Source organism: Desmodus rotundus, chromosome 4 (assembly GCF_022682495.2).
Source record: "Desmodus rotundus isolate HL8 chromosome 4, HLdesRot8A.1, whole genome shotgun sequence".
NCBI lineage: Eukaryota > Metazoa > Chordata > Mammalia > Chiroptera > Phyllostomidae > Desmodus > Desmodus rotundus.
In genome coordinates, this window is record NC_071390.1 from 74,691,342 (window position 1) to 74,704,834 (window position 13,493).

The 13,493-nt window shown below is 33.9% G+C and overlaps 1 protein-coding gene across 6 annotated transcripts in view; it reads right to left on the reverse strand.

The window, feature by feature from the left end:
- Positions 1-417: 417 nt before the first annotated feature.
- Positions 418-13,493, reverse strand: part of EPC1 (enhancer of polycomb homolog 1) — a 107,617-nt gene continuing 94,541 nt past the window's right edge. For 3 of the 6 annotated variants that reach the window (XM_024574874.3, XM_024574872.3, XM_053923325.1), the window contains 5 exons: positions 5,702-5,820; positions 5,535-5,621; positions 4,024-4,165; positions 3,556-3,919; positions 418-1,802 (listed from right to left, as the gene is read on the reverse strand). In XM_024574874.3, coding sequence (XP_024430642.1) covers positions 1,730-1,802; positions 3,556-3,919; positions 4,024-4,165; positions 5,535-5,621; positions 5,702-5,820 — 785 coding nt within the window. In that variant the 3' untranslated portion in view covers positions 418-1,729. Of the gene's footprint in view, positions 1,803-3,555; positions 3,920-4,023; positions 4,166-5,534; positions 5,654-5,701; positions 5,821-13,493 lie in introns of those variants that run through there. The other 3 variants (XM_024574877.3, XM_024574873.3, XR_008426746.2) reach the window with 2 other exon arrangements.

The window sequence follows — 13,493 nt, forward strand, 5'->3', positions numbered from 1 at the left end:
TTTTTCACTGCTATAGGACTGAAAGTAGTCCCAAGCAGAGTAATCATTCAATAAATAATTGTTGAAAATAATAGATCAAGTCTTCACTCTTATTTGCATGCCCCCCTTTGCTGAATGTTTTTTAAATAAAAATCCTCACCCAAGGACATGCTTATTGACCTTAGAGAGAAGGGAATGGCGGGGGAAAGGGAGAGAGAAAATGTGAGAGAAAACATCGATTGGCTGCCTGTCAAATGTGCCTTGACCAAACCACAACCTAGGCATATGCCCTGACTGGGAATCAAAACCACAACCCTTTGGTTTACAGGATGACACTCCAACCAACTGAGCCACACTGGCTCACTCTGAAGAATATTTTTAAATTAAAGTCAGACAAAAGTTCTTGGGGTGAAAATAAAAGCAAAAGACCACCAGACATTAGTTTGTCAACATGTAATGCCCTGGGTTTATTTTGTGAGAATTCTATCACAATTTTTCCAGGTGGGATTAAAAACCTTAAGGATAATGTATGCCATTGGACTGGGCATTCAGACTTCGGTACTGACAAAGCACTGGTAGTAGTCTGTTAAGTACCATTCTCTTCACAGAAGAGAGGTCAAATATTTCCAAAGGAAGGCACCCGATATTTGTGGTTCTGGCCTTGCAGCCTTCTGGAGAATCTTAAAAGGAAAAAAGCTGGCTGGCTGTTTTTAGAAACTGGAATGATGATACACGTACAGCAACTACTGCATTCTTTTCCCTTATATCCTTTTTGTAAGAACAAGTAAAGAATGAAGTCTTTTAAACAATTCGACAATAAAAGAAGTACAATTTCTTTTGTGCTAAAAAAAAAAAAGGGCAAGACAACATAAACTCCAGTTGTAAGGACTCCATTTGCATACTTGATTTAACACTTTTTGGTGTAGAAGGAAATGGGACTACTGGGCTGTTTGTAGAGCAGCAACATAACATTAGTGCTTTAAGTACCAGAAACTGCCCACAGCTTTGTGGGCAAGTGGGGAAGGGAAGATTCAAGAGACTTCATTTTTAGCTTGTTACTTATCCTAATGATAGTAGACCAGGATGATCCCCATTTAATAGTACATTCCCCATTTTTTGTTTTTTTAAACACTGATGCCTTTTTTTTTTTGTAAAATTCTGTATGTATGTCACCATTTTTTTTTTCACACGATACACAGAAAACTCAGGGACCCAGAGGGGAACCAAGTTATGTTATACCATTTACAAAATACCAAGGAGTCCACAGCTACCTAACACATTTACTACAGCACAGGAACCAATGAAGGTACAGTGTACAAAAAACTGTAAACACGGCACAATAAATAGATAAAACAGCAGGTTCCGCACCATGCACATGATGTGATGACACTTCATCTCTATACAATCTCACATCTCACACTCTTTGTTGCAAGTTATTTCCCTCCCACCCCCCACCCCCAAGTGCAAAGCATCACAAATGAACATTTCTGTATTCAAGTAACATATATACAAGGGTATTACAAATATGCAGTACTGTACAGATAATTGCTGTATTCTTAATTTACAGATGTGATTTTTCCTATTAACAGTAAGAAAAGAAAAATTGAAGCATGAGAGATGAGCATTGCTGTCAAGTCCCCACAGCTGCACAGAAATTCATGTGCTGCATCCCATCATCCCCTGCATTCAGAATGCTCCTGATGCATAGCACCTAATCAAGTCCCAGGCTGCAGCCCCACTCCTGAGAAAGCTACGTCACCTCCATCGCAACTGTCTTGTCTGCTATGTTGTTCAGTGCTGGCTTCTCTGATTCATGATTTTCCCTGTTGAAATAAAGTTCAATAAATTACTTTTCTGCAACAAATCTAACAAATATAAATTAAATAAACCAAGACCATTTTCCCAATAAAAAGTTTAAATATTTTTAATAATAGAAAGAAATTTAACTCTTTTGGGACAAGATAGCATGTAGAGGAATATAAACTTTTAATTTATTATCAGAAATACAAAATCACAAGTCAGACTTATAAATTCCATGATCAACTATATTATCAACAGAACTGTAGTACTATACCACTCAAGCAACCCAGACAGTAAAAACACAAAGAATTCCCAAGCTTTAGTTTTTGGTTTCAACTTCTTCCTCTATTAAATCTTTCACAAGAGTTTAAAAAAAGGAACATACATGTCAGGACTTCAAAGGTTTTATTTACAGAGTAGAGCAGGACAGCTACTGAGCTGGGAGTCAGAAGACCAGGGTCTTAGTTGTTCCAGCACCCAGACTGCTCAGTGCACTTTGTCAATTAACTTCTCTGGATCTGTTTCCTAGCTTTAAAACAAAGGGACTAAAATAAGCTATATAAAAAGTTTTCCATACACTGCAAGTGTTCCACGGCTATACAATTCTATAGTGACAAAAGCCACATAGTATATATTTAAGAACTATATAATTGATTGACTAGCTGTGACTAAACCCAGGATACTAATAAGAATGGATTAGTATTGAGCAGACAATGACTACTAAGTTCAGAAACAGACAGGGATACATGGGTTTAGAAACTAAAGGCTACAGCCTGTTGCTAACAAACCCTGCTCCTCCTTCCAGGCCACTGCCAGCTGAGGAAGTCTAAATATCAGTCTGGCCTTTTCCTACCACTCCAACTTCAACTACGTACCTTCCCAAGCCTCTAGAAAAACTAGTTTACTTGTAAACCTCTATATACACTTATATTTCCAGAGCTCTCTGTCTTCCTCTTCTCTGCCCAACCAAGATCAAATCTAATCTTATTATGTAGAACATTGCCAGAACACTCCTGGTATGAAAAGATGTCTCCTTATATTGAAATTATAGTCATAATCTATACAATAAGCTTGACAAAGCATATAATGTTTTGTGATACTTCTAGAATTATTTTCACCTATTATTTATGATCAACATTATTTAACTTTTCACCTTTATGCTGTCTTCTAACTACACCGAAAACTTGTCTTTGTTTTTATTTTCCCATAGTACTCTGTAATTATGAGGACTTTAATTACCATTAATATTTAAAACAGAATAGAGATTGAGCAAAGATTCTAAACAGTCTATTGAAACCCAAGAAGACAAGTTAGCACAGAAAACAATGGTTTGATTAAAAGACGACCTGGCATGAAGACTGTAGGCCTTTACATTATTAAGAGCAGCTTAGCATGGTAGCCATGTGACTTCTATCAGTTCTGTCTACACAAAAGCAGTGGGAGAAATCACAGACAAATAAGTATTCAAAAGAGAACCCCATCCATCCAGAGCTAGAGGAGTAAGAACATTATAAGCTATTGTCACAGTAAGAAAGTGATGACCAAATCACAACTTATATATGTAATATTCACTATACCATTTAGTCCAAATTTTCAACAATACTGAATTATATTTATCTCTTTAGTTCTTAAATAAGTAAGGAATTCTCTTCTATACATTTTTAATGTATATAAAGAAAAGTATAAAAACCACAAAGCAATACGTAGAGAGCAATGCCTGAGACTTTAAGTTAGAATTCATTTTTCAAACATTTTAATCTTAAAATGACTGCTCACCTTGGAGCTGAATCTACAGAGGATGAAGACGAAACCTTGGAAACTTGACAGTTTGCTGTGGCAGCCAGCTTTAAGGCAGATGATGGAACAGCACTTAAAGTCCTGGGTATGTGCCGTGCATTTACGGGGGTGATAGAGTTTACAGCGGCAACTGACGAAGGGACAGTTAATCGAATGTTGTTCCCAATCAGAACCTGAGTTGTTGCAGAATTGGCAGCAGTTACTGGATGACTCAGTGCACTGTGGGAACTTGAAGTCTGTGTCATGTTTGAAGGTTGTAACAAAGTTGAACCTGCTGCTGATGGACTCATATGTACTGGTGTTGTTGGTGTAGTACTACTGAGGTGTAAGCCCTTATATACTCCTGGAGAAAAAGAGAGAAGCATCTAAACAATTTGCAACTTGGCTGTTTATTAGAGGAACGTGTTACAAATCTTATCAAAACCACTCAATTGTCTTTATCCTTACCTGAGGCTGGAAGGACGCCATTCACCCCAATCCCAAGCACCACATCATCCTTCATCTTGAATCCCATCAGTTGTTCTGATGTCACCAAAGCAGAAGCAGCAAATTGAGCACTAGCAGAATCCAAAGTCTTAGAAACAAAACCCTAAAGAGAAAATAAAAACAAATCTATTCATCATCACTTAGTTTGAAATTAATATTAAAGCTACACAGGTATAGCAAAATCAGTTTGAATATAATCAAAAGTGGCGAACCACTAAAATACTGGGTTGGCCAAAAGTTCGTTTGTTCCCCCCCCCCCCGCCAAAGATGGCTTTAGTAGCGCTTAGCTGTCTTTAACTTCATTTGAAACAATTTTGTTAGACTATACTGTGACAGCTGTCATATCAGCATGCATTTAAAAAAGAAACATTAAAATCAGTGAATTTTTGTATAGTCATTTTAATATTGAAGATGGAAGAAAATATGCAACATTTGAGGCATATTATGCTTTATTATTTCAAGGAAGGTAAAAACATAACTGAAATGCAGAAAAAGATTCGTGCAGTGCATGGAATAGGTGCTGTGACTGACTGAACATGTCAAAAGTGGTTTGCGAAGCTTTGTGCTGGAGATTTCTTGCTGGATGATGTGCCATGGGTACATCACGAGTAGATCCGTAGAAGTGGATAGCAATCAAATCAAGACATTATTTGAGATCAATGTTATAATATGTGGCAGATAGCGCACACACTCAAAATATCCAAATCACTAAAGTTATTGGTAAAAATGAAAAATTTATCTTTTCTTTTATGGAAAAAACTATACGGACCTTTTGGCCATCCAATTTCTTTCTTTTGACAAGTCATAAATATGAGAGATGTTTAAGGAGTCTTATAACTCAAGTGCTATAAATTTTGATCTTCATATGTGACAATATATAACATGGAAAAGTCAATTACCAAAATCAAACTTCTACAGTGTGGAAACAATAAACCTCCAGCATAAAATGTTGAACAAGAAATAAGCTTGTAAAACATTTCAGTGATTAGCAAGTACATATAATGAATAAATGAGTAAATAGCTTTCACCTAATTTACCATATATATACACATCACCAAACGTACCTTTGGGATAGTAAGATTACCACCCCTTTAGAATGGAAGTAACAAAATATCAGAATTTAGCCTAGAAATTATGAAGTCTCTTAATTTTTTTACATGAATTTTTCTTCCAAGATGATAAGAGGCTCAAATCTGAGTTGTTAAGCCTTAAAAGTGTTTAAATGGCAAACATTTATCATGCTTTAGGTTTAAGTGATTTTTTCTAAGAGAGGTTATTCTAGTATGATAATTTTAAATTGTAGTACTAACTAAAATAATAAGATAATGAGCTAGGTGTAGGTAAGGCTATATATTAAAGACATACATCACAGACTGTAAGTCAGACTTGAAATAGGATCTCCATCTCATTTAACTATGCTTTTTAGTTTTACTTTTTAAAATAGGGAGCAGAGCAACAGCTTCCATACTCACCTGTAATGTTCTTTCTAAACCCTGTATAGAATGGTTATGATGTAGATTCAGGCGAAAGCCACTTTTCTGCTGGTTAGATGCAAGGTTCTATGACAACAGTTGGTAATTAGAGATGAACTCTGGTGGGAAACAATGAGGGATAATCATAAGACAGACAAATCCCTCACCTGTGAAGTGTTGGTGGAGGAATTACTATTTGCTTGCTGTTGCTGAATTTGTGCAAGCTGCTGTTTCTGCATTAGTGCCAGTTGTTGTTGATGTTGCTGGTATTGTTCGGCTGTAAATGCTGAACGTAAGATGAGGAAACATTTTATAAAAATGCACAATATCATACACATGTTACAATACTAAAATTCCAGCATTAAAAAAATTGTGGAAAATTAAAGCATTTGACAAAAGCTCATGGTCCTGCCAAAGATCACCTTCAAATGAAAACTTAAGCATTTTTACAACTACATTTAATAAGAGTGGCTTAAGTATAAAGAAAAACAGTATTAAACTTCTTGAGTTAAACATAGGCAAGAGAATTGCTCACTTCACAAGTTGTGTAAAAAGGTAATACCAGATTTTTTAAAAATCTACATATTTGAAATTTAACTTTGCACTAAGCTTGAGAAGATATCTGATAATTACCATTTGGTTTTTAGTTTACTTATAATATTACTGTCCCAATGCATTCAGATGACCCCTAACATAATACTAACTGTTCTACATATTTTCTGATTTTAGCCATTATAAACATTTCCTGTATATATGAAACAAAAGGTTTGGTTTATTACTTTTTTTTTTTTTTTTAAGAACCCATCCTTTTAGTTTAACAGGAAGAAAAGAGGCTCCAAATGTTAAGATTAATTCATTTTCCCCACCCAATTAACCCACCTGGAAAAAATCCAGTCAATAAGAACGAAGTTGTTTATGTTGATTTACTGTACAGAATGATGTCTGAGGAAAGACACTGTGTTATGCTACTTATGTTTGTCTATGGAGAGCTCAGTTCTAAAAAAAACAAACAAAAAAATGTTCATTTATTACCCCCCCAAAAGTGTGTTCAGTTTTTAAAAAGGAAACCTTTTTCTTTTTTCATTTTGCCAATTAAAAAAAGAAAAAAAAAGCACATACAATCACAACATCTGACCTTAAAGGCTTCTTTAAGAAGCTGTGATGTTTGAGTAAGAATCATTGCAAAACAAAACAAACAAACAAAAAAAAGGGTTATCATGCATCCCTGGGTACCAGGGAATCTATAAATCATGATAATTTCTGCAATCTCAAGTTTAACGTTTTAAAAATACTGCCAACCTAATTTATTGTTGTCTTTAACTGCATTTTGATAATTTATTTAGAATATCACTTTATCAAATTTTGTAATTTTCACTTACAACTCCTGAAGAATCTTCACCTAACAGTATAAGCTTCCAACTTGTATAACTACAAAATGTTTAGGTAGAAATTCCACCATATCTTGAATGACTCAGAAAATTGTGAAAGAAGTTATTAGTATGTATATAGACTCTTATACTTGAGTTGAACTATGTTTTGGGGCTATAGGCGCAAAAAAAAAATCTCTTGTTGAGAAAATTCTATTGATTTTTTAAAGTTTCTGTGTTACAAATCTATTTAGTGGATATCTGTCCTTTGATGAGTTTCTTTTTCTATGTTTGAAATCCTCAGAGCTGATTTCTACAGGGAAGATTTTTATTGATAATAGGATAATCCCCCAATATTGACATAAAAAAGTAACTTTCTGTCAACATGACCATTTCCATAAAACAGAAATGTGTTGAGTCAAAACTTGAAGAAAATCTACAAAAATGTATTATGTTCTGAATGCTTATTATTGACATAATATTTCTCTTTATGTTTAAAAATACATTAAAAAAGCAGTTGTTTAAGCCTAAGGATCCTTAACTTATTAGTTTTGCTAACTTTTTTTTTTTGAGATTTACACTTTAAAATTTTCCAAGTTTCAGTGACTTGCCTAAGTCTTGCATTTCCTCATAGGGAATGCTCAGTAAATTTTTATAAAAGGGACTATTTCTGGAAGGTCAGGTCATTACAGATCTGGGAAATCAATAATTTAGCATTCACTGAAGATCTATGTGTAAAACTCCATTTATGTGAATGGAAATATTCTTTGCTGATGTTTTTCTGTGTATGTTTTTCCCTTTGTTCAATGTCTACTTTTTCCTCATCTGTATTTTTTTATTTATTTTATTTTATAAACAAGATTGTATTTATCTATTTCCAGAGAGGGGAAAGGAAGGGGAAAGGAGGGATAAGGAGAGGGAGAGAAACATCAATGTGTGGTTGCCTCTTGTACGCCCTCAACTGGGGACCTGGCCCACAACCCAGGCATGTGCCCTGACTGGGAAATGAACCGGCAACCCTTTGGTTCACAGGCCGGCACTCAATCCACTGAGCCACACCAGCCAGGGCTGTATTTTTTTAAATAATTAATTTTTTTTTTTCAATTACAGTTGACATTCAACATCATATTAGTTTCAGGCACTCAGTGGCTAGAGATTTATGGTTGTGTGTTTTAATAAAATATTTTGCAACAGTAAGTAGGAATTTGATATGTATAAAGGTTCCAAATATTTCTGCTGTATTTAAATCAACATTTTAATCCTTGGTCCCTGAGGCTCTCGTGAACTTCACTTTTTAGTAACTGTTAACTTCCTACTAATAACAGATTTAAAAGTACAAATGCAATAGGGGAATAGGGGAAGGGTTTGTGGGGAACTATTATAAAGGACATATCGACAATAACAAAAGGGGGTGGAAACAGAGGAGGGAGGTGGGGAGGGCTGGGGTGGTGAGGAGGGGTGGGGGGAAAAGGCAGAAAACTGTACTTGAACATTAAAAAAATGTTAAATAAAATAAAAATGCAGCTGACATTTTAGATCACTATGCAGGCCTATTTCTTAGATATCTCTATATTTTAGAGTCTAGTTATAACATTTTCCCTGGATATTTTTGATAAATTATCTAGAAGAATTGTACAGATAAAATGAGTTACAAGCAACAGTAGTAAAAACCATGGGTTTGGGGGCCAAGAGATCTTGTTATTTTAGTTCTGAAGACTATCATAACTAGCAGAGTATACCTGGTGGGCAAATTACTTATAAACCTTTTGGGATTCAGTACATTCATCTAAAATAAAAAAGAGATTAAATAGGTGATCACTGTAGTCCTTTTCAGCCACGAGATGCTAAAATTTTAAATTTCTACTGAGATATAAAATTCCAATCCAAAAGGCTGTGTGAATGAAAGGAAAGCTTGGTAAAGTAGTAAACTGGATCAAGTACAACCTGAACTGGGGTTTACATTATTATTTATACAGAAAACAAAGAACAGCTTGGATGCCAGTAAAATTCAAAGTGTAACCAGATGCTAAGTGGAAATAAATAAAAATGACCATATTTCCCTAAATCTCTATCAAAGTAGAAAGTTTTTAGGTTGTATGTCTATCTCCATCTGTGGTGTGGTGGTCAAGTTTGCAATTCACACAAAAATGGACAAGATGGTTTTGTAGACAGAATTAGAATCACTTCATAGAACCAAAAAATTTTAGACCAGGAGGGATCCTTAGTGATTTCCTCCTACAACCTCATAATAGAGATGAAGAGACTTTTGTCTGAGGTCTCAAAGATATTTACTAGTGGAAGGGGGGAAAACCCACCCCCAAACCAATGAGATTTTAAATAAAAAATAAACAAAAGTTTGTTTGACTCAAGTGCTTAAAAAATCTCATATATATAGCCCCTACAGGAGTCTGGAAGTCAAGAGTCATGTGAGGGACAGCATTAAAAGCTGAGAATTGTGAAGGAGCATGACAGGACTTCACATATTTGAAGGCAGGTTTTGTTCAATATATGGACAAACTTCTAAACAAGACTCCAACTGTAAAATAACCTGATCAAGAAAGTTGTTGAATTTGCCCTCAGTAGAGGAGTCTAGGCAGAAGTCATAAACTACTGTTGTTTTGATAGCTTCTTACAGTTCTCTGGGGTAGGACTTCAGATAAAATAATCTAGGATTTTACAAGCCCACTGCTTATACGAGGAAACTGCCATGGGGTGCACCAGTAGCTGGAGTAGAGTAACCGAAATGATCAGAGAAGTGCAGGTGGGGAAGGTGACAGGTACTTAGGAAAAAAATTAACAATTTAAAAATTCAGTTTGAGAACTGGATTTTAGATTACCCAAAGGTATACTTCATTAAAAAATAATAAAAACAAAAAACCTTAACAAACCCAAACACCTATTTTAAAAGACACCCCTCAATTATAAACTTCTTTGAGCAGAACACAGGCAGGAAACAATTTTAATACAGAAAAACATTAACTTTAAGTGGAGGAGTGGGGAGAAAATGCAGACAACTGTAATTGAACAATAAAAAACAAAAAAAGAAAAACATTAACTTTTAAAGAAATGAAATGATCCCTGACAGTATTAAAGTATGAATTCCTAATCAGTAAGCTTGAACTGATAGTTTAGAATGAGGTTTTTGAACATTTACCAGCTGCTACCCAGAACTGGATTCAGAAATCCAATCTGAAAATGGAAGTTTGGTGATTTACTTGATGGCACAGTATAACTGAACCTGAATTCACTTGGCTGATTTGAATATGACATTTTTTGTGGTCAAACATTCCATTTAGTGAGACCACTCCTGTATGTCACTGTAAAACTGCAGGACTACTATTAATGTATTTTACTATGGTACTACTTGAGACTGCAATTCTGAGTTCTGAAACATATTTGGAAGGATTATGGTCTCACAGATTTATAAAATCCAACAATGAATAGCTCAAATCTAAAGTTCTTTCTCTATGGTAAGATTATAATTTATGTTACAAACTGAGGTAAATTGCACTGAGTAAGCTACGGACATTGATTCTTAGAATATGTCATTCTAGCTACAAATTTCCTATTCGCTTAAGTCTTTAGTGCAGATATATGAGCTTAGAAAACTTAGAACGCTGATGAAACTGCATTGGGAACTAGGAATTCAAATCCTGAACATATAACGGTGGTTTAAAAATCACTTTTACTGTTTTCAGTCTTTCTGAATTATAAAGAATCCTTTCTAATTATGATAAAAGGTATTAATTCTGACATGTTATTTCCCAAACTCAAATACATGCAAATGATACTCAGTCACTGAATGAAGAGTAAATTTTCAAAGGTGCTTTTATAGATTAAAAAAAAAACACACTAGGATTTGGAAACTGTCCAAATCACATATTAAGTAAAGATTATTAAAAATACATAATTTATCCTTAAGTGCTAAAACCTAGTCCTGAAAATTCTAAGTACACATATAGCAAGTCCTCCCAAGTTCCTCAACATTGTATATCACTCTGCTGTGTAGTATCTAGAGGACACAGAACTCTAGCACTTGACTAACCAGATGAACTTTTTAGCCATACAACTACGCAAAATGGCCAAGATTGGGAAGCAAACACATTCTGAGCAATTGAAACAGAGGCAACAAAAGTTGCTGTGTTAAAGTTCATTCCCCTTATTAAAAATAATGGTCTCCTGATACCCTCATTTAGAATAATTCTATTTGAAAATGAGAATAAATAGGCCCTTACAAATGATTATTTAGAAAAATGAAAATTCAGTCCAGAGGGCATCACAATGTCACAGCACACATATAATATTTAAAACAATGATAGAATAATAAAAAATGGCTAAATCAAAACCCACCTATTTGGCTTAAGCAGCAGGCAAGTATATAAACTGACTCATCTATACAATGATTAAGTTCTAAAGTCAGGATAGTATAAAATAAAATAAAAAATAAATAAAGTCAGGATAGTAAAAATTAAGCCTTAAAAATTCCTTAAGAGTACATCATGTGACAAAGACCCATCTCTTTCAATAAGCCCAATACAGTCAAGTTTTTCTTCTGACATCAGACTAGATCAGAGTTTCTGTGGCTGAGTTGCAGATGAAGTAGTATTTGTGGGCCACATTATAAAAAAAATCTTAAAAACTGTAATTACACTGCCTGAGGTGAGGTGCTTAGCCTACGAATGAAGCATCAATGCTGCCAGGAGAACAATGAATATTCACTCCTCCTGCTCCCACAGAGGTCTACTCTGCAACTATATTCTTTCAGGAGAATTGTATTCAGAAGCCTGTATAACATCTGAACTACTAACTTTTAATTTTTTTCTCCAGGTGTCTACAGTTAAATTCATTTAAATGTATATACGTTGTAACTCCACTGTAAAGCACTTTACAGAGCATAAAGAGATAAGCTTTTGATTTCTGGAATATTCACAAATGTGAAAGAACAACATGCTACTCAACAGCAATCTGTAGGCATCTACTCTCTAAGCATAAGTAGGACCTAGTAAAATTGAAGGAAAAATCAAAAACAATTAAGTGCAACAGAACAAAATTGATAAACCCGGTTTTTAAAAGTTATATCACATATATAAGGGAAGGAAATAATTAAAAAGAGAATTACAGAGTTACTGTAGTTTTTTTTTTCAGCTAAACTTTTGGTAACACAGTACTGCTATTCAATGTTCACCTTTCAATATTCTTTGACCAACACAAATCAAGTTAGTCTTACAATATCAATGTTTACTTAAGTTGTACAGAAAAACAATTCTACATAAAAGATCACTACAAGATCCTAAGGATGGTTACAAAATTCAACTTCGCCATTTTAAGAGGTGGAAAAGATGGGAACTGATGAAACACGCCAATTTTCAATGAGAAGTCTCGAAGAATATTACACATCTTGAAAATCTCCATCAGGGAAAACACACTACAAGTTTATCCTTTTATAATCTCTACACTGACACTATAAATAAGTCCTCCTTCATTTTGATTAAGAGTATAAAAACAGAGACAAACTGACTCTATGATACAGATGGAAACTAATGGGATTCTAAATAATCTGTTAGGCCTCAGATAACTTAGATTATCTTCTAGTTAATTTCTAAAACATGATTATTCTTCTTATGAGCTGAAAAACTTCCACTTCATCATAGTACTTTTTTTCTAACCACAAAGTAAGTTATTTATAAAATCTTTTCTGGAGGTCTTTAAGAATAAGCAAATTTTCATACTTATTAGAAGGTTTTACGGTAGCCTTGCCAGATAATTAGGGAAACAGAATAAATATTTTTATAGTCCTTTCAAAATTTTTATTTATTTTTACAAAAATCTGTAGTAGCATAATTTTTAACAGTGGACTTCTATAATCTACATGCCTCAACACATTTATGCTTTAAAATAGATAGCTAAATTTTTAGAAATATTTTAACTAGACAGCATTTATTTCAGAAATATTTCACTAAATAGCTATAATGCTAAAATAAATATTATCTAACAATGTTTACAAAATTAAAATAATCTTTTAACCTAAATACTGTTCTATGAAAAACTAGTATGTGTCTTATAAATTATTCTGAATTACTGTGACAGATAAAGCTTTGGGTATCTACTGACTTGCTGGTCTACTTTTATGCAAACGAAGTGAAAGAGTAGAGAAGTGTCCAAACATAAAAACAGCAACATTTTATGGTCCATTTTTTTCATATTATTTTGAAAATATAATTGCTTAATCTTGTGTTTCTCAGACTGCACCCAGGAAAGAATTGTTATACATTAAATACAGGGTGGACCAAAAGTAGAATTACAGTTATGAGCATGTGAAACACATTATTCTTGTATTATTATTTATTATTGTATTATTTTCCATATGAACAACTGTATACCTACTTTTGCCCACCCTATAGTAATAAACCACACCTTTCTATCTGAGTATGTTTAAATGAAGACACATGTATGAACAGGATTCAAATAAATGTAGGTCTTTCTTTTTTTAACTATTTTGAGAGAAAATGACTCAGCTATAAGAATAAATCACATATTCAAAAAATTGATAAACCTGACATTTCCACAGCAATGTATATCACAACAAATAAAC